Here is a 21,326-nt window from a genome sequence, read left to right on the forward strand (position 1 = left end):
TATTCATTAAAGAAGTTTTTGAGAGGACAAAGTGAACTCCAACAGAATATTTCTTTGTACCCAGAGAATTTAGTGAGGTTTTTGTTTTTGTTTTTCTTTACTTATATTGAGCCTCCATTGTGGGACCTTTCCAGTGGAATTGAGAAAAGTGGCCAAGTTGGGGGGTACCAAGGACATTATATCAAAGATTAGAACCTCTCTCTTCGTAGCTCTTGTTGGCCCTTGGAGTTTCTTAAAATTTTATTTATTAAAATTTACTATTTTCACCGTATAATAAATCACCAAACTTAATGACTTTTAAAAAATGATTTATTGTTTCTCATAATTCTGTGAGTTAGCTGGGTGAGTCTTTTGGTCTGAGTCATGTTAACAGGGGCAGAGTGGCCCGGGGTGGCCTCATTCACTTACCTGGGATGGCAGCTGGAATAGCTGAGGTCTTGTCCTCCAGGACGTTAGTCTGGTCTCCTTCCCATGGTGGTCTCAATGTTCCTGGCAGCAAAAGAGGGCAAACCTGGATGTGTAAGCAGTTTTCCAGCCTCTGCTTGTGTCACGTTTGCTAATGCCCCGTAGGCCAGAGCAAGTCACGTCGCCAAGATTCAAAGGGTGGAGAAGTAGACCCCAGCTGCCGATGGGCAAGGCGTTGAAGTCACGTGTGGAGGGACGTACATACAGAGGTTTGCAGGGCCGTGTCCTGTGAACTGTCAGGTTAGCCCCTTCCGTGAGGTGCTCTTCAGAGAAGCCCATGCGTTCACCCTGTGAGAGCTGCAATCCCAATCCCACAATTGGTTTTTTTTAAAGTAAGATATTTAAGATTTTGTGGCAGGCTAGCACACCAAAGGTAAGGTTTATAAGCTGGCACAGTTGTCCTTAGATCAGGGAAAGACACCCCATGACACAGGTCTTCACAGCCTGGTCACTCACATGGCACTTGGTATCTGGGGTCCTCTGTTTTCTAGGGTAGCAGCTAGGTGGTGAGGGCATGTACTATCTGCTAATGAGGTGTAGAACCCCAGATGAAACTTGAAAAACGTCTTTCGTGCTTAGTGGTCAGAAACTAGCAAATATTAAAACTGAAATAATTCCCCAAGGAATTTAAATGCATGTCACTACACAGGGAATCTGACTAGTGAACTTGGCAAAAGAATTCATTCCCTTACTGAGTTTGTTCAGCTTTGCTTTCATCACGTATTTTTCACATCCCAGGTATTGTGGTCCTAGTTCCTTTGGGCAAAAACTAGGCAAAACAACAGAATGACCACTTGCTAGATTTTCTCTTTGGGGGGAAATACAGGGATGCGAGGAGGAAATATTTCTCTTCATTGAAAATGTAGAAGCAGCTGAGGTTAAAGGGCTGCACAGTGATTGCTCGGTGACTCATGGGTTGCACAGTCTGATCTGCTTCAGATTCAGGGAGGTCTGTCCTCAGGAGCCCTGGTTTCATAAGGCACTGTCACAGAGCCACTGTGGAATCTTGCTACAACTATTGTAAAACAAAACAAAAATTGAAGTAGACCCTACATAAATGGAGTGACTATATCTTAGGTATACAGTTTTTTGGATTTTACATAAGTGAAACCTTCACCTAAATCTACATAGAACTTTGCTGTCTAGCATAGTAGTTACTGCCCGCATGTAGATTTTTAAATTAAAAAAATTTAAAATTCGGTTTCTTAGTCACACTAGTCACTTTCCAGGTGCCCACTGGCTTTATGTGGCTAGTGGTTGCCATATTGGACGGTGCTGATACAGAATATTTCTGTTGTTGCAGAAAGTTCTGTTGGACAGCGCTGGTGGAGAATATTAGGACTACTCCAAAAGGCTCTCTTATCCCCCTTCTCTTCAGTATCCCTTCCTCTGAAAATTCGTATATTCTCACCTGTACCACCATTGTTTAGTTTTGCCTGTTCTTGACCTTCATATAAAAAGCATCAGACACTGTATGCTCTTTGGTGTCCAGGGAAAGCAAACGTTGCTTACTCCTGGAACGCTGGTCCTAGGGATCACTCTCTGGCTTATGGATTCCCTCCCCCATAAAGATGCTTCATACAGTGCCCTTGCTAGTCTAGTGCGCTGGTTCTCAACCAGATCAGCTTTGTTGAGAACCACTGGGAAATTTGGCAAGGTCTGGAACCATTTTTGGTTGTCACACAATTGGAGAGGAGCTGAAGCATCTGGTGGTAGAGGCCAGGGATTCTGTGAAACATCTTACAGTGCACAGGACAGCGCTTCACAATAAGAATTATCTGTCCAAAGTGTCAGCAGTGCTGAGGTTGAGAAGCCCTAGTCTTGTCCCATGGAAAACTCTGCCAGGAGCATTCAGTGTCACGCACATAGTAGGTACCATAAGATTGCGGGATGCTATTATTATTCCTTAGGGAGTATATTATGCAATTCATGTTGGCTTCAAGTGCTTTTTAAAACAAGCCCAAGGGCTTAACAATGAAATTTATGAAACTTGTGTTTGAAAAGGGAGATTTAAGATGAAATTTTTATATTATTTTAAAGAAAAAATAAACAATCCAAATGAAAAATGGATGAAAGATTTGAATCAGCATTTGTCCCAAGAAGATATAGGATGGTCAGTAAGCCCGAGATGTTCAACTTGATCACTCATTAGGGAAATAGAAATAAAAACCACAATAAGATACTGCTTTAAACCTACTAGAATGTCTGTAATCAGAAAGTGTCCTCGAGGATGTAAAGAAAGGAATCCGCATACAATGATGCAGCCACTTTGGAAAGCAATTAGGCAGATTCTTTAAACATTTAGTGTAAATTTACATACAACCCAGCGCTTCCACCTTTAGGAATCTACCCAAAAGAAATGAAAGCAGGTGTCCTCTCAAAGACTCATACATGATTGTTTATAAGCAGTTAATTCATAATAGCCAAAAAGTGGAAACAACCCAAATGTCCATGAACTAGTACATTCATGAAGTGAAATACTACTCAGTGAGAAAAACAGCAGTTCGGATGAATCTCAGAAACATGCTGAGTGAAAGAAGATAGACAAAGTTATTTTATTTTATGAGTGTCCAGAAAAGGCAAGTCTGTAGCGGCAGATAGCAGATAAGTAGTTGGAAGGAGAAGGAAGAGGGGGTGGTAGGGAGGAGGAAGGAGGTATAATAGATGAGAGTGTGCATTGACCGTAGGCAAGTTGAAGGGAAATTCTTGGAGTGATGGAAAAATTCTAAAACTAAATTGTGGTACTGGTTGCACAACTCTACATAAAGTTACTAAACAGTCATTGACTTGTACACTTAAAGATGTTATCTGCATATTGACGATGTCATAGAAAGCAATTTCCTGCCTTAGAGTAATACTGTAATCATAATAGTTAAAGAGCAGCTGGCTTAGGGGTTGTTTCTAAGGCTACTACTAAAATTAGAATGTGTGTTAATCTAGAAACCCACATGGGACACATCGAAAAAACAGGCCACGCTGGAAGATACATTTGCAAGTCATTCTTCATGTCTACATGGACGCTTGTATGTCATTTGAACCACTATGACAGGCGACTCCAGTGAGGTTCCCAGCTCTGGTTTTAAAACATACCAAATTGGGCCAACAGAGTAACGTATGATTTCTAAATCCAGGTGGCTCACCAGTTGCTACCTGCTGGAAGTGGGAGAGAAGTGCCTAAAGAAGTGTGTCATTCTCCCTTTTCAGGAAACCTCCATCCTAGCCCTTGACGTCCCCTCCATAGTCCCCTTTCTACCAGTTGCCATGTAATGTGCACAGAAAGCAAGGGATGCCTTCTGAAGCGTGTTTTTTCTCTTTTGTTACAGACAGTAAGCTGCCCTTTGGGGGACTGTGTTCACGTCAAGCTGTCACAAATAATTTTGCATTGGGGGTGGTAGAGGGCTTGCTTACATTTCTCTGTGCTTTCTCACCTACTAGGCTCTGGATTACTGCCACAGCAAGGGAATCATGCACAGGGATGTGAAACCTCACAATGTCATGATAGATCACCAACAGAAAAAGGTACCATTACAGCCAGGCAGCAAAAAGCCTTTCCCTGGAGGACTTAGGGCTGACCACCACACTGGCCAGTACCTGGGTGGTTTCCAACACCTGTGCTGGTTTCTTTGAGGCTGGTGATTCTGTTATTTGTCCAGTCTCCAATGTTGGTTTCTACTTTGCGTAAGCATAATACACAGCGAAGTAAACAGCTGGCCCTGACTGTTGTCACTCGCTTATTGTGATCATGGTTTTCTGGAGGGCCTCAAGAAAGAAACTACAGCTGATGGTTTCTATTGTTTTAATGCCCCTTCAGACCAATCTGCCTGGCCTTAAACGTATACTTGGGTCCCTCCTATTTTCGATATCTAATTCTGGTTATCCCTGATTGATGAGTAAATGAATCAACTAGTGTTGCAATAATGAGAAGCTGGAGCAATGCTTCAATTCTGGAATGGGACATATATCCCCAACCTTTTTAGTTATGACTAGCGCTTATGATGAAAGCTCTCAATGATGAGGGAATGTGTTACACATGTAAGTGGTAGTCACATGAAGCCAGAGAGAAAGCTTAGCTCAGGATAATTTAAATTTAAAAACAGAAAAAGCAAATAAGATCCCAAATGCGCTGCTTTAGAAATGAGCTCTTATGCAGTTGCTGAAAGTGTAATTTTTTTAGCCAGTGCACTTGCCACCATTTTTTAATGTGGCCACATAATTATCATCTAATGTGCCTTGTTCTAAGGCACAGAAATGAGAAACGCTTCCTTCACATGTTTTATTTCTGTCGTATTTGTAGCTGCGACTGATCGACTGGGGTCTGGCGGAGTTCTACCACCCTGCTCAGGAGTACAACGTCCGTGTTGCCTCCAGGTACTTCAAGGGACCAGAGCTCCTGGTGGACTATCAGGTAAAAAGGCTGGTGAAGCACCTCTGGGCTCTTTTTATAGTTCCTTAGGGCTTTTCCTGGCTTTTCCTTTTCCCCAGTTTTCGTTTAGTCAGTTTGGATACATTCAAAACCAAGTCTTTATTCCACCCCAGAATAATCATTTCAGCTTCTCCTCAGCTACCTCTTTTTTGGGGGGACTTTGAATTCTAAAGGATCAGATCAGACAGTTGCTTTTGTAACACCCTTGACTGACTGGTCGTCCCTTATCTCCTCAGATGTATGATTATAGCCTGGACATGTGGAGTTTGGGCTGCATGTTAGCGAGCATGATCTTTCGAAAGGAACCCTTTTTCCATGGACAGGACAACTATGACCAGGTGAGCAAACACCACCAAGCTCATATCCATTTGGGGGCAAATGCCAAGAAAATAGCACCCCTTGGTGGGGTTGCTATAATTGAGCCACTGCATATAAGCTTTTCTCCAGGGTAAAGAATTTCACAAGAGGTTGTCTGTGGTTGCCAGGTTCCCAAACATAGATAATGCTGTCTATGCCCAACTTCCAAAGTGAGCCTGTGAAGTCAGTTGCCCCCTTGTCTAATAAAACTAGATTCCGTCATTGGATTGTGATGCCGCCATAATCATCAACTTCTAGAAGATTGCTGTGATAAGTTGTGTTGCCATTTTAAAGGCAGTTTGGAAATCTGCATTCATATACACTTGGTGTCCTGGGGTCTGCCGCCTGGCTGCCCCAAGCTCAGATCTGTGTCTGTCCCTGGAGATTTAGTGACGTGGAAGTCCTCTAATGCCTTGGTACAGTGTCCCCGCAGGCTTGCAGTGAGTTCTGTGCTCAGTGATTTGGTCAGTTTGTTTTGTGTTTCAGCTTGTTCGCATTGCCAAGGTTCTGGGTACAGATGAGCTGTATGGGTATCTGAAGAAGTATCACATAGACCTAGATTCACACTTCAACGATATCCTGGGACAGTAAGTAAGAGAGAAAGAAAGAGGGTTTTAACTTACCCATTTCAGAAGTGGAAGGTTAGCCGAAATGACTTTCTAAAGCTCTTTCCCCTTTCTAATCATATCAGAATTGAAATATCCTTCTTTTTTCCCATGTACATTTTTTTAAACTTATTTTGAGATATTTGGACATTGTTTACATGTGTCTTCTAATCATTTTACTTCTCTAAGAGAGAGAGCCTGTTTATCAGTGGAAAAAATGTAAGACAGAATTATAATGTTATAGGAAGAAAAGCTTTCTGGGATAGCATATGCTTATTATAATGGAAAATATTAGAAAGCTGATTCTCCTTTGAATAAGAGATAATTTCTTGTTCTGTGTAATGGATTTTCTATAAGGTGGCACATTTTAAAGCATGTGTTTAGATGCAGTGTTGAAAGTAAATGTGTTGATAATTTTTAACAGTACTTTGTGGAACCTCCGTGTTTCTAAGGCTAGCTCTCTAAGTATATCTGCTGAGTAATAAAAATTACTCAGTCACTTCTGTGCCTCACTCGTAATTGACTAAAAGCCCGGGACATAAAAAATAATAATCTAGAAAGGTTCCACAAATTCTAAATCAGATGTAGAAGTTTTAATTCTGTTTGTCAGTCACAAAGCACTGTTTTTATCTGAGGATCCTGTAATTGTATGGGGCGGGCGGGGGAGTTACCAGTAAGAATGAGATGGAATGAGTCCATGATCAGCATAGTGTTCCAAGATTTTGTTGGTTTTAGCCCTACTATGAGGATTCTTGTTGGACTTAATGTCAGGATACTCATGCTTCCTTTTCTTCTCAGACATTCACGGAAACGCTGGGAAAACTTTATCCATAGTGAGAACAGACACCTCGTCAGCCCCGAGGCCCTAGATCTTCTGGACAAGCTCCTGCGATACGACCATCAGCAGAGACTGACTGCCAAGGAGGCCATGGAGCACCCATACTTCTGTGAGTCTCCAGGCGCTTCTCAGGGGCTTCGTTTATAGAAGGAAACATTCACCCTTTCTCTTTGAGGCCAGTCGAGAGAAATGTAGGCATTTGGATTGAATGCACTTGGAGTCGGGCCTCATTAGTTGTAGACTATTGAGACTACTCGGCACATCTGTTTCTTGATCCCCAAAGGTGTTTGCTTGTTCATCGCTGTAACTTTCCTTGAGTTCGGTCTGTGTGACCATTCCCCGTGGCCTTGAGTTGATAGGTCACAAGTATCTAAAATTTGTTTTCAAATATATACATTTGTGTGGAAACCCAATCAAAGATTGTTTTCCCCCTCAGAATGCAAATAATTAATTGAAAATAAAAAGATAACCAATAGTATATTTTAAAGAAGAAAATGAGTTAAATTTGAGGAAAGGAAAGTAGGTATGGAAAGACCTCACTTAAATCCTGTCTGAATTACTGACTTCTTAGGTCCCACTTCGGAATTTGTGTATGTATTCAGTTTATGTGGTTGCGTATTGTTCTGCATAAATCTAGTTCTCTCCACTAATAAAGCACATCTCACACTTTCTCCTTCTTATCATTGTGAGATGATTTAGTCCGGTCAGAGGAATCTAAGAATAAGGGAGGTTAAGAGACCTGTCTCAATTCACTATTTGAAATTGAGATGAAAACTTTCAACTTGTCTGTTGCTTGACCAATATGCTATCTTTCCTTCTTTTTTCCCCCCTTTGGAGATTGACTAAGTCTTGCCTGAAGAATAATCACTATATAGTCTTGAACTTATTGGCCCATAAACATTAGTAGACAGCAAGTTGAAAAGGTCAAGTGCAACTTGATGTCTTTGTTCCCGTTTCTGGCACAGAAAGCTATTTTCACCCTTTGAGTTAGATCGAATTAAGAACACTGATGTTTACAGTATGTAATTCATGATCTGTCTACTTTTCTGAATACACCACATACTTCTATAAAAAAATTTCTCAAACTACTTTTGCTTAAAATTGATAGGTCTTCTAATGGCTCTTTTTATTCACCCTTTCCTCTGAAGTGCTTATTGCACATGCTTTGAAGAGATTGGGGCTTGGGTATGATGTTAGTATTCAAGGAAAATAACACATAAGAAAATAAGTAGGAATTTTGAGCATTGGGAAATGAGTGTTTGAGTGACACTCTTTTCCATGAGTCTCGGTGGTTGAATTTGTACTCTGAGGAAGTATACAAGCATTTCCCCTGATCGTTTTCAGTGTCTGGTTTTTCTATAACCAGAATTCTGTAATTTCTGTTGCCCCCCTGGCCCTGACTCTTCCGGCAGTGTGTATCTTTATGTCACTGTGGAGGGGCTGGGTTTATCATGATGTCCTCTCCCACGCTGAGCAGCCCTGATTCTGCTCACTTCCCTCCTGCTTTCTTGCAGACCCAGTGGTGAAGGAGCAGTCCCAGCCCTGCGCAGATAACGCTGTACTTTCCAGTGGCCTCACGGCAGCCCGATGAAGACAGGGAAGCGACGGGTAATGCGGCGTTGATGCTTGCCAATAAAACCAACCAACCAAACAAATCTTGAAGGAAAACTACAGTGTGATAAAAAGAAATTCTAGTCATTCCTTCTAAACGCAAAGAAGAGTAAAGACCTAAAAGTCTGTCAAAAAGAAAGAAACTCCCCAGTACTAGTCTGCAGGGAGCTGCCGCTCTGGCAGCGTGACGATGCACATAGTTCAGGATCTGAGGGCCTCTCCCTTTGGAATGCATGGGAGATGAGAGACTCGGAGTTGTTGTGCAGTTACCTTTACTTAACAGGAGACCACTGTTGCATTAACACGTTCGGTCAACAAGCTCTGAATATCTGACTTCCTATCTATTCCACTGTGGTCTGGGTTTCCTTGGGTGAGATTCAGGCTCAAGTTTGAGCAACACGTCAGCAGTCTGTACTGACACACCAGCCTCATTTACAAAAAGGAGGTATTAAAACAGTGACAGTATTTTTTTTTAAAGCTCTTTTACAAATCCATGTTTTATGTATTTTTTTATGACATGAGCTCTCTAGGAAATGTACCTCATCCCTGCAGGTTCCTTCTAAGTGAATTTATTTGGGAGCAAACTGCAGTCACTCTCACGAGTCCCCTTTGATGTCAGCAGACATCACGTTAAACCTTGTGATGCCATGAATAGGTCCATCTGTCTCATCAGAAGTTAGATGCTAAGTACATATCTTGGAGCTCACTGTAACCTTTGTTGATTTGCCTAACCATAAAATCTTGTTGCTATTTTTTTGTGTAGCTTTTTTTTTTTTTTTTGGCAGCCTTGTAAGGAGACCTCACCATTTCCCAGCACATCCAGTGTGTGCACCTATTTTAATGCATCTCTCTGAAACAAAGACTTGTTCACAACCATAACTAAAGCTGGAAGTCAGTCTCTAGGCAGGTTGGGGAGGGAGAAAAATGTCCTATTAGAATTTATTAAGGAATGACCTATTGGGTGAAAAAAAGGTCCTTTCCCACCCCCAGTCCCCCTTTTGCCTCTTTTTATCCCCATGAGAAATAGTTTCCCACTGTAATCAGGGTAATCTGCATTTTTTTTTAAGCTCTGATAGGTCATACATGAATGTGACAGCACAGGTAGTGTGTCTCACGTGCAGGGACTGGAGTTGGTGGGCAGGGCCACCCATTCCCCAAGCGACCAAGGAGAACAACATGCAAGGGGCTTGGGGAAGGGCATGGAGCTCCTGGAGCAAGTCTCGAAGCTTGGGATCCATTGTGCTAGCCCTCACCTTAGCAAAGGAAGCTAGATTTTGTTTAAAAAAATTAAAAATAGGGCTGATTGCATTTGGGGGACTTGTCACCGACATAGTTTGCAAACAGTCCCCTTACCCCAGCTCTGCAGAGCCAAGCGGTGGGGACCTCACACGTAGGCTAGAGCTAGAGGTGTCTACCACCACGTCACACTTTAGGATTTCTTTATTACCTATTTAATAATGCCATACGTTTTAATAAGGTTAGATTGTTTGTTTGAAAGCATCTGTTTACATTCCATATTCCAATAAAATCATTGGTATTGGTAGCAGGTCCTATCTCTAAAACGTAGATTCTATTTTTGTCATTTGGTTGGTGGGAACTTAAAATACAAATAAAACTCTTATTGCAGAGTTGAGCTTACAGATTAACAAATAAAAATAAGGTCCCAAAGCCAGAAAATGCGTTCAGTTAAGGTTCTCATACCAATACTACCTGCCTGCATTGCACATTCTGTATATTAATGTATACATTTGTTCTACCTGAAAATTAAAAACAAGACATGAGCTCTTGGCTGAACCTATATTGCCATGTCAGGCAGTAAAACTCAGTGTTTCGGACTATCAAAAGCCTTCTAATGTGCCCTTTTAGGTGACACTGAACTGTTGGTTATTATCAGGGAGATGTGCCACTGTGTGTCTTTCCTGCCCCGTATCTTTCATCTCCTCCTTTGGCCCTCCTCCCTCCCCCCCTTTTTTTTAAGTTGCCTCTCTGGACCAGCAGGGGGGCTCTACTGGAGGGTCTTGGTGAAGTAGCCCCGTTTCTTTCCCTTGGGTCCCCAGAGGCAATAAAATCATCTGGAGAAGAGGCAGGTGATTTACTTGTGCCTCGCTCTCCTTTGGTCATGATTTAATAGGTGCAAACATGCTAATCTGCCTGTCCTTGGGTTCTGTAACTGCAGCTTTAACAGGAGTAATTCTTCCTTTTTATGCATAGTTTACTTTTCTACCACCTATGCTTTTACCTCTCTTCATGCCTTAGACATACAGCAGAACCGAGTGTAAAATACTCCTTTCTGAGTCTGGTCTTGACACCCAGCTTGCGGGCTGGCTGACTGTAGGTTGTTTTTTCTCAGACTGAAGTGAGTCCAGTCCAGCCCTTTTCTCTTTTACCTGGGTTAGGAGATGGTCTTGGAGTTCCAAAGGGGGGGGGGGGGGGGGAGAGGGAGAGAGAGAGAGAGAGAGAGAGAGAGAGGCTGACTGTGTGTAGGAGTGGGAGTCTAGTCTTACTTAGATTAAGCTGTGGTATGTTTACCCACCCACTGTCCTTCTCAGTGTATTTCTTAAAATTCATCTCAGTAATTTTCATTAGACATTGTGTTTGCTTCGTTACCTTATAACAGGTTAAAAGTGCCTATGATAGGACTTACTACTTCCTAAAGAAAAGCAAAAAAAAATGTGGGAAACAGGGTAGTGTTACACTATCATCTCAGGTACTGCCAATGTTCAAGAACATAGAGCTGGTATGGTGAGAACAGGAGGGAGGTTCCTATGCCAAATGCAGGTCGCTCGGTCATCAGTCTGTTGGCACCAGTGAGCGTAACTACAAGGTTTTGCCTCAGCTGAGAATTCCTATGGTGAGAACAGAACTGCTAATATTTTCATCTGTGGTTTGCTTGCAGTTCAGTCTTCCTGCATCCTACCAGCTGGCCTGCTCCTAGCCTATCCTGTCCCTGTGGTAGGTGACTGGGTGGGAGAAGCCATCAAGTTAAGCAGACCAAGCATTTCTGGGTCTTCTTACAAATCAGAGGAGTGCTACTGCCAGTTCTCTGTGGCACTTAAACCTCTGTCACTCCACTGGGTCTCCTAACAGACGTTCTCCAGCACATCGGTACTCACAAGGCTTAAAGCAAATTATTTCCTTGCAGAGAAGGAAGGTGCTCTCAGACTGGTTGATTAATTAGAGCTTGTAATCCCTGGGGGCTGGGAGAGGAGCAGGGTAGGGAAGAAAGGGAACCGATAAGAGTCAACAGGTCCAGCTGGAGGAGGGGACATGACTTCAGGGAAGAAAAGTAGGGTGCATAGAGTTCATGTTCTGCAATGTGCCCTGAGGTGGGCACTGCCCCCTGGATTGGTTCCAGTGGGACCGGAAGGTGGTGGTCTCGCCGAGGCCGGGTCTCAGTCTGTGCCTACTCAGGGAAATGACTTAGGTTCTCCCAGGTGTGGCATTCCTGAGGGTGGAAGGAGAACTACTGGGGGACACAAACACCAATTGGAAGAACTCGCATGTACACTGAAGTGGGTCTCAGAGGGTGTCCTCTAATGCCAGTGCAGGTAAAACGATTTGTTTAGACACCTGTGTTACTACTGCATGAGCACCCACAGGAAAAGGCAAACTTCCCTCCTGTACGTAAATAGGAACGGATAGTAACTATCAGACTCAAGGCCATTGAAATAGAAGCCCTTGCAAAAGCAAAAGCAGGGTCCACATGAGCACACAAGAAACCAAAGTGACTGGATAATGTCCTGCCTTTAAAAACTACCCCTAGGGTGGGAACGGGGGAGGGGAGGTGGTGGGGAAACATCTGGCTAAGAAAACCAGTAATAACATGCTTCTGAGCTACATGGATGTGTTAATGAAAAGGACCATACGCAGGGATGGTAGAGGCTGGGGAAAGCGATGCGATGGGGTTACACAAGTGGGGCGTATTTTTGTGTAGACTCAACAATGTGCTACAAATGTGATACTTAATCCTGAACTACATGTATTGAGGATTGTTTAAGAAAACAAACAACTTTCATTGAATCAATAAATTAACAGTTTTTCACTTGCTGGCTTTTCTTGCTGTAAATGGTGGCTAAGGTTGGGACAGAAATCTTGGCACCCCGTGGGAAGCTTGGATAAATCTTCAAGAACCATGGAGCCCATTTTCCTTCTGTTTGCAGAAAAGCAACACTGCCTGCTTGGTGATCCTTTATAAGTGACTGCAGACACAATTGGCCACCTCTTTGTATCACTGGATGACTGATGATGTATGATTTCCATGCTGCTGCCCTTCAGGGAAAGAAAAATGCCATGTTAAAGCCTTATTCATAAATAAAATGTTGATCATCAGCCTTCCCAAGTGGGAGACCAGCCACTGCTCTGAGGACCATGAGCTCGTGTTTCCTGACAGGAGGAGACGAGGGATAACCCCTGAACTGCCAACAGGAGCAATGAGTGTGTGGTGGTAGCAGTTAACCACCTGTGTGTGCAGACTTGCCTTTAGCAGGAGGTAGCACTGGATTGGCATAGTGGGGATTGTTTCTTGGTTCGTGCTGCCGCATTGCACCCCTCAGACACGTGCTGCTTGGAAGTGGCCTGTTGTAAAGCACGACTTCAACCTTTGTGGCGGCGTGTTCTGCATTTGTGAGAATCTGCCCCCACCTGTTCCTTGCAACATTAGCAGGCACACGCTAGTGCTTGGCAGATGCCGTGTCTTTCATCAGAGTGCTCCCTTCTCCCTGGCTGGTCCCTCTTTGGGGTTGGACACTTGGAAATCAGTGGGAGCGCTTAAAGGAACATAGTGGAGTCTTTTTTATCCTTGTGCGCCATGCGGCCTCAAATGATAAGCAGTAGAGAGCCCTTTACCCGGCAGAAGTTTTCACATGATGTGATGGTTCTGTGTGACAGCTTCCCAGGTGCATAGCCCTTCCCCTCAGGGCTGTCATCCCGATCTGAGACACAGCGGCTAGAATGCTGCTGGCATCTCACCACCCACTTCACCATGTGGGCTGTGCCAGGCAGCCACTTCCAGAGGAGATTTAAAAATATGGGAGCTCCCTGTTTGCTCTATGTTAGTGGTCTCGGCCCTTTCCCTGTGTGAGTACAGCCACCTCATTCTTAGTCCTCAGTAAATCGGATCAGGTCTGATGGGGACCTACAGGTGGGCTGCTGAACTTGTAGCTTGGCTTGCTGAATGGTCAGCATCCTGGTCCTGAGAAGGGAAAGAGACCCAGTCACAGTGGCGTCCAGAGCTCTCCCCCTGCTCAGAAGGCCGTGCACAGACTGCCTGTTAGTGGTGATCAGAAGAGGAAGGGAGAGGGTACTGTTCGGAACCCGAAAGTGTAGTTCTCACTAGGTTTTCCAGAGTGGCACGGGAGAGAAGCTTGCATACAATGCCCAGCCCTCTTCAAAAGGAGGACGCCACGTGCAAGTGGATGCCTGTCCTCACTCCTGGTCAGATTGATTAATGCCATCTTTCCCCTCCTCCCATCTCTTTCCCCAGGTCTGTTGCGGTTCCTCTCACTTTTCCATAAGCAGAACAAGAACCAAATCAAACGTCTTAACGTGTGTAGAGAGATCACGTTCCGTGAGCAGACACAAAATGGTGGCAGGTTTGGCGAGCACGAACTAGACCAGCTGAAGGGCAGCCCACCACCGTATATCAAACCTCACTTCCGAATGTAAAAGGTTCACACGCCTTTGGCTTCCTGTTGACTTCCTCCTGACCCAGAAAGCATGGGAAATGTGAAGGGTATGCAAAGCGGTTGTTGGTTACTGTTGCTCCCCCGCGCCCTGACTTGTCCGGTGGCCACCTGTTTTTCCAACAGACCACAGACTCCACAGCGGGGAACGGGGACATATGGGCAGTGACATATTATAATTTTAAAAGTATATATTATTGAATAAAAGGTTTTAAAAGAAATGTATGGAGAGTTTTCAGTACGGAAGGGGCCATTAACCAAGACCCATGGCCACAGAGGACTGAGTCAAACAGAAGAGCATTCATTCATGCCAGGTTCTAGCCAGAGGAAAGGTAGTCCCGGAGGTGAGAAGGGCCGCTTTTAAGGATGCACTTTACAGAGATGAGAAGTTGAAGGGGGATGGTGAGCTAACCCTGGGAAAGGGAATTCAAGGAGACTCTGTGAGCAAGGAAAGCCTGAACTTGAACACATCTGTCCTCCTCTGACCTTTGCTTCCAGAGCTGGTGCGTCACCCGCAGTGTAAGTGGTAGATGAGTGTCACCTCTAGTGAACTCGGGAAGATGCCTTAGCCCCTTTGCACATGTCTCCATTCCACTTCCCACTCCTGTGCCCTCGCCCCATGCCCCCTTCTGAAAAGGCATCTTACCTTGGAGGATGTTGAATCTGCTGTCCTGAGGCAGGGAAGGGGTCCCGGGTCTTGGGTCCAGATCAGGGATGCTTTGGATTATACTTTGAAGCTCCCGTGAGCTGAGAGGAAAAGAGGCCCACTCAACGTGAAAGAAGGGAAGAGAAGCACTGGTTGTATTTGTTAAGTGAACAAAACTAAACCTGTTCTACAAATGAGGCTTCGCTGCCTCCGTCGGTCCTCCCCTTCTAGGACAGCTGTGCCACAGGGATGTAAAAGCAACAACCTGTGACTGCCCAGCCTGGTCTCTGACAGTGGCCTGTGTCTTCCCACTGCCTGCAGAGCAGAAAGAAGTACCAGGCAGACCCCAATGTCCAGGTGGCTGGATGGGGCACCCAATAGTTCTCCACAAAAGCCACTTGGGCTGCAAGATGTTTCTTTCTCCCGTCTTCTCTACTTGTCCTGAACAGGTGACTGGGAACCCAGGTATGGCTGCTGAGTTTTTGAAGCACTTATGGGGGGAAAGCAAAGAGGTCCCTTAGGACCATCACAGCATCATGGTGTCCCTGAGACCAGCTTCTGTGGTACCCAAGCAGTTCCTCAGGTGTGGGAGCTCAAGACTGCATGTCCCGGGACTCCAGCGAGTCCCATAGGCCCACCGCCAGCAGACTGTAAGGCCAACGGGACACTGAATGGACGGACTTGGTCCTTTCCAGCTCCGTCACCATCCTGGTGTTCTCTCATGAGGTCCTTTTGACTTGTGGTTCTGCACATTTCTGTTGTTCCCCCAGATCTCTGGGGCAGCATCCAGTACCTCGTTAGAATGAATGTTCCTGAAGCTCCTGTGGACGTGGTGCGCGTGTGTGCGTGTTTATGTGCACAGCATGTTACCGCCGTGTGGACGCAGTGTTTGAGGGTCTTCCTGGACAGGAAGGGCCTCTATGGAGCAGACACATGGTAGTTGGCTTGGGAGTTCTTGAGATGCCACACAGAACTTGAATGCTAGCTTCATCCTCCAGGATCCCTTCTCAACCAAGGCACTCTGTCAACTTCCCTGTGTGAAAGTCTTGTTTTCCAGAAACCTCTCAACCAAGATAATCTTGGTTTTTGTGGATAATTATTGCTCAGTGGGAGAGTGTTTGGTTGCAGAAAGAAAGGGAAGGATGAGTTTTTGCTTAGGTGGTTTTGACCTTGAGAGAAGGGGACAAGGAACCTGCTAACCCAAGACCAATCTAATGCTCATCCTCAACGTGCTTGGGAATTCAGACTATTAATTCATCTGCTTGTGGTTGGGTTGTTTAAAGTAATACTTCCTGAATTTTCCTGATTACCAAAATTATATATGCTCATGGTAAAAAATTCATGTTCATCAAAGTAAATAAGGAAAGCCTCCCCACCCACCCCGCCAAACGTATATGTACAGAAAACCTCCCTTGGAGGTAACCGTGGTTACATTTGGTGTATGCCTTCCAGTTTTTTTCCTATGCATTTACTAACATTTTAAACTAGAATGACTGATTTTTACAGAAATGTAATCAGACTCTACATTCTTTTTCTGCAACTTGTGTTTTCACCTGTGAAAATCTCACTGTCTTAGCATGTATGGATCTACCTCACCCTTTTTCGTGGCTGCATAGTACTCCCTACATGATGTGCTGCAGTGGAAGCAATCCCTTATTAATAGACTCTTACCAATACTATTAGCAGTATTTCCATGGTGAACACGTTTGCACATACATTTTACACAGTATGTATGTTTGTGAGATAAACTCTTTAAAAAGAACTGTGCCATATGATTTTTTTTTTTTTTTTAGAACGGGCATTGTGCAGATTCAGAGAAAGCAGTCTTCCACTCCCTTCTCTCACTGGTGTAGGTTGGAACTGTGATTGATACCGTTAGCCATGGAGTTCTTGTGGGGCTCTGACAAGCACTTGGGCATGGTGCCCAGGGTCTTAGACTTTTCAGGGGCCCACAGAAACGTTTGAGACCTGAAAAAACATCAGTTTCTCGTAATTAGTGAAGAGTCACAGACAATCACAAAATCAAATAAATTCAAAAGCAAATTCTAAAAATCTTTTCAAAAAAATTACAGGAAAAAAATAATCTTGAACATGAAAAAGGGCTGCCTTTTAATATGTTTGCAGTGCTGTGGGACACCTTCAAAAATAAGCTTGCAGAAGGTTGACAAACATTTTTAAAACATCCCTGGCCAGAGGGGGCTGGGTGGCAGAATGGATGAGTAACTCTCTGTAGAGTATTCCCACAAAGCTGATAAAATAATGTGCCTCTCAAACGCATTGTGCCAAGTGAAGAAGCCAGATGCAAAAGGCTACCTACTGACTGATTCTACTTATGTGACATTCTGGAAAAGGCAAAAGCGTAGGGATGGAGAACAGATCCATGGTAACCAGGGGTTTAGGGGGCGTTGGTGGAGGAGGGGGTTTGACTAGAGATAGCCTGAGGGAGTCTGGGGGGTGATGGGACTGTCCGTATCCTGTGTGGCGATGGTTATCTGACTCGGTGCCTTTGTCAAAACTGTACACCAAAAAGAGTACATTTTTCTGTGTGGAAGTTTAAAAATAAAAACTTGAAAAGCACGATAATGTGCACGGGCCCAACAGAGTCCCATGTGAACCTCACTCTCAGATGAGCAGGAGCCCCATCGGCCCAACACTGGCTTTCTACTGATGTCGTCAGGGCTGGTGGTCTTTGGACAAAACCACTGCAGCTGGGATTCCGTGGTCTCCATCCGCCAGCTGAATGCCCCAGTCATTCAGACATTCTTACATCTTTGCTGTCAGCTAAGGGGTGATTCTCCAGGCACAGCTCTGCGCCTCATTGCGATGCCTCCCCATACCCCTCGAAGAAGGGAGGAAGAATAAACTCCGCCTTACTGTGTGTCAAGCCCCTTGTGTCTCTTGGGGGCCAGGTGCTCTGAGTTTCTGGGCTTGGACTGACAAGAACAGACTCCACTGTCCACTGGGTTTTAGCATCTGACCAGGGCTTTTGTGCACTGAAAAGGATTCTTATAGTTCCTGGTGTTTTAAATAATATCTTCATTATTAAAGCTATACATTTAAAACTCTTAATTTGTCTTGTGTCTTTAAAATCAATTTACAAACCTTATTATAACTATGAGCTAGTTGGTTTTGTATATAAATATGAACAATTCTTTTGCTTACTCTTTGATCAATGCTCAGTTAATCCAAAAATTAATGGGTTAAACCCTAAACATTGTTCATACACTTAATCCGGTTTCTTTAGACATTTCAAAGTCACCCACGTATTTAATCTGATTTGCACAAACTTCCAGTAGCTAATATGAAAGACCTAAAATCTGATGAAATCTTCCTAAGCATTCAAATACTAACAATATCTTAAGTCTAAACTCATAGATATAACAAATCAAAATCTTTTAAACATTCATTGTTTACAAACTTAATTAAAATTTTTAGATATTTTTAAATTAAAATATCACAAACCTAATTTCAAATTCCTTTAAGCATTTCAAATTCAAAGTATCAGATCCTCTAATAGCTTATCTTAAATACTTCAAATATCTTAAATAACAAACAAAATGTCCCATTAATCAGAAACTTATTTGTCATTTTGACATGAATTACTGAGAAAATGTGTTTGATTTACTTGCCATAATCTCTGTGTTTTGACACCCTGTCAAGGTGACATATTCAATCTCGATGCAGGACTGTGATTTGTTCATGGTCAGAGATTCTGGGCTGGGCACAGGACTGGTTGCTACTTTTGTGATGGTTCTACCCAAACTGCAGGTTAAGAAACAGCCCTTTATAGTAAAGGGATTCCCCAAACCACCATATATGTTGCACCTCACGCAATTCCTTTATCTCTTTTGTGACTTTTACTGGCCTAATTTGTATCAGTTGAGTTTCTGTACCCACTGCCCAGATTGTAATCGCTGTACTGCTTCATTAGATGCTGTTGTTTTATTATTTTTTAAAACTGACTCATCTACCCTATTCTAATTGTATAATCAGTGAAGGAAGCAACTTATTAGCAAGATTTTTCTTGTGTTTTGTCCTTACATGCCTTCATGTTGATGAAGTGAAAGTGATCTTGAAATACAGTGTTCAATGCATGTTTCTGTGAGAGACATCTGTAGTTTTAGGTTAATTGGGTGTACATTACCTTTGAAATGAAGATAAATGTCAGAGGTGACCATTTGACTCTAGTCCGTCCATCCATCCATCCACCCACCCACTGTATCATGCTGGTGGTGTGCTGGGTGCTGTGACACATGCACAGAAGATACAGTCTGCACCTGGAAGAAGCATGCCAAAATCAAGTCTACATGTTTGCCTAACAGTAATTTCTGTTCTCCAAACTTTTGACCAAGTCATCTTGATGTAGCCAAGGTCGATGATCCCAATAAACTTTGAACCTCAACCTAAGGGAAAACTGAACACAGTTCATGTGGACACTCACGCAGAATGAGTAGTTAGAAGTAAGCACTTTCATTTTCTCCATCAGCTTGCTCATCGATGGGCTATCTGTTCAGGGCACTTAAGCCCACACACATTTAAGGTGTTTCCATTTTAATTGCGGAGAGTGCATGGTTACTGAGAGAAATGTGAGCAGGCAAATGGAATAGGTGAACCCTAATTCTGAGCAAATCTCTATTGTCTGGATGGGTCTGGAGCTGCTGAGGCCAGGAGAGAGTCTGTGCTGGGCCTGCAGTGACCAGGAACCCCAAGTCTGACTTTCATTCACAGATTCAACATTTACTTACTGTATGCCTGTTTTTTTGCTGGCATTTGGTTTGAGTACTAGAAATACACCTATGAGCAAGACAGATCAAATTGTTTCTCTCAGAAGCTCAAAATCAAATGCAGGGAGACAGACAATAAATGTCTATATAGACTATCAAGTAGTGATATGTGCTATGAAAAAAGAATAAAGCAGGGTATGAGAGACGAGTAGTTAGGGTGTGGGGGTGCTACAAAGTTATTTTCACTGCCCAAAGGTCCTCTGTGCTCTGCCTATTCATCTCTCCCCACAACACCACCCCTGGCAAGCACTGATCTTTTTATTGTCTCCATAGTTTTACCTTTTCCAGAATGTTAATCAGACAGTATGTAGCCTTTTTAGATTGGCTTCTTTCACTTAGTATTGGCATTTAAGTTTCCTCCATGTCTTTCCATGGCTTCATAGCTCATTTCTTTTTAGCACTAAATAATAGTGTCCATTATTATAATCCATAACTATTGTCCATTGTCTGGATGTAGCAGTTTATCCACCTACTGAAGGACATCTTGGTTGCTTCCAGGTTTTGGCAATTATGAATAAAGCTGCTGTAAACATCCATGTACAGATTTCGGTATGGACATAAGTTTTCAGCTCCTTTGGGGAAATACAAAGGAGTGGCATTGCTGCATCCTACGGTAAGTGTATGTTTAGTTTTGTAAGAAATTTCCAAACTGTTTTTCAAAGTAATTGCACCATTTTGCATTCCCACCAGTGATGAATGAAAGTTCCTGTTGCTCCACATCCTTGCTGGCATCTGGTGCTGTCACTGTTCAATGGAACAGAATAAAAAAATCCTGCAATAGACTCAAGTGCACACGAAAATCTAATAATGTATGATAATTGTGTAGCCCCCAAGGCTATTTTGAAAAATGTAGTAACAAGGGAAAAATTGTTCACTGGGCTCAAGTATATACAGTCCCCAGAAATCATTCAAAAGTAAGAGTTTCATGTAAAAAGTTTTGACTTTCTACTGCAGTACAATCCATATATTCGCCCACCCCCACTCCCATGGCTGGAAGTTCTGGCTCAATTGTTCACGGGATTGCTGTGAGGATTAAATGATTCAACAAAGGCTAAGGCGCTTAGTATAGTGCTTGACACATAATGAATGCTCAGTTGATGTTAACTATTATTAGCGCTTACGATGAAGTTCGCTGCAAACCCCTTTTCTATCAGCCACAAGACCCAGCACAGGCCTGGGCACGGAGTACAATATTTACGCTCAGTAAGTGATTGGTCTTCAGCATTTTGGATTTCTTCCACACTTGAAATATCATAGCTTATGTTATGTCTTGAAATAAAATGTTCTGAGTATTGATTAAAAAAAAAAAAAGAACAGCTGTTGATTCAACTCAACCAAACTTGACTTTATTTTGTTTAATTTTATTAACGTCTGCTTTTACCTTAACGTTCCGGCTTTCTTGTTTTGTAAGAAGGCATTTAAGGAGATAAATTTTCTTTAAGCGTATTGCTTTGACTACATTCCACAAGTTAAGATATGTGGTGTATTCATAGCGACCCTGTTAATAATGAAAGCAATGATGCCTATAAGGCGCTTAGCTAGTGACTAATACCGGTTAGCTGCTTCCATCTTACCTTGTACTCGGCCAACAAGCATTTATTTGGCATTCGCAGGGCACCAGGTAAACACTTGCCCAACCATGCCTCCTCACCGGCCTTTCTCCACTTCTCTTTTGTGCTTCTAACTACGCCTCGCCCCTCAGGGGGCGGTGCTTGGTCTTCATGCCCCGTGACCCCACCCCTGCCAGGTTCCCATGACGACACTGCATAGGTGTAAACAATCCATTCCATATCCTCTGTCTCCTTCCGTTTCCAAAAGCAGCTCAGAGCCACGATGGGAAAAGTAGTCCCTTGGCAACGGAGTTCTTTGCTTGAGGGGGCGGAACTAGGGCGGGCTTAAGAGCGAAAGGAACAGGA

General features: G+C 43.4%; 1 protein-coding gene and 1 long non-coding RNA gene across 3 annotated transcripts in view; one reads left to right on the forward strand and one right to left on the reverse strand.

Moving 5' to 3' along the window:
* The window catches only part of CSNK2A2 (casein kinase 2 alpha 2), a 34,838-nt gene extending 20,703 nt beyond the window's left edge, over positions 1–14,135 (forward strand). Inside the window, exons 6-12 of one of the 2 annotated variants that reach the window (XM_019754740.2) lie at positions 3,901–3,984; positions 4,760–4,870; positions 5,125–5,226; positions 5,732–5,832; positions 6,649–6,797; positions 8,203–8,296; positions 13,782–14,135. In XM_019754740.2, the coding sequence (XP_019610299.2) occupies positions 3,901–3,984; positions 4,760–4,870; positions 5,125–5,226; positions 5,732–5,832; positions 6,649–6,797; positions 8,203–8,279 (624 nt within the window). In that variant the 3' untranslated portion in view covers positions 8,280–8,296; positions 13,782–14,135. Of the gene's footprint in view, positions 1–3,900; positions 3,985–4,759; positions 4,871–5,124; positions 5,227–5,731; positions 5,833–6,648; positions 6,798–8,202; positions 12,342–13,781 lie in introns of those variants that run through there. The other variant, XM_074314805.1, reaches the window with a different exon arrangement.
* On the reverse strand, positions 12,256–21,320 carry LOC109459860 (uncharacterized). Its single transcript, XR_002139446.2, has 4 exons — positions 20,985–21,320; positions 18,771–18,903; positions 14,627–14,727; positions 12,256–12,568 (listed from the first exon to the last, which is right to left on the reverse strand). It is a non-coding gene; the product is annotated as an uncharacterized LOC109459860 (long non-coding RNA).
* Between the last annotated feature and the right edge of the window lie 6 nt (positions 21,321–21,326).

Source organism: Rhinolophus sinicus, linkage group LG11, assembly GCF_036562045.2.
Source record: "Rhinolophus sinicus isolate RSC01 linkage group LG11, ASM3656204v1, whole genome shotgun sequence".
NCBI classification, from domain to species: Eukaryota; Metazoa; Chordata; class Mammalia; order Chiroptera; family Rhinolophidae; genus Rhinolophus; species Rhinolophus sinicus.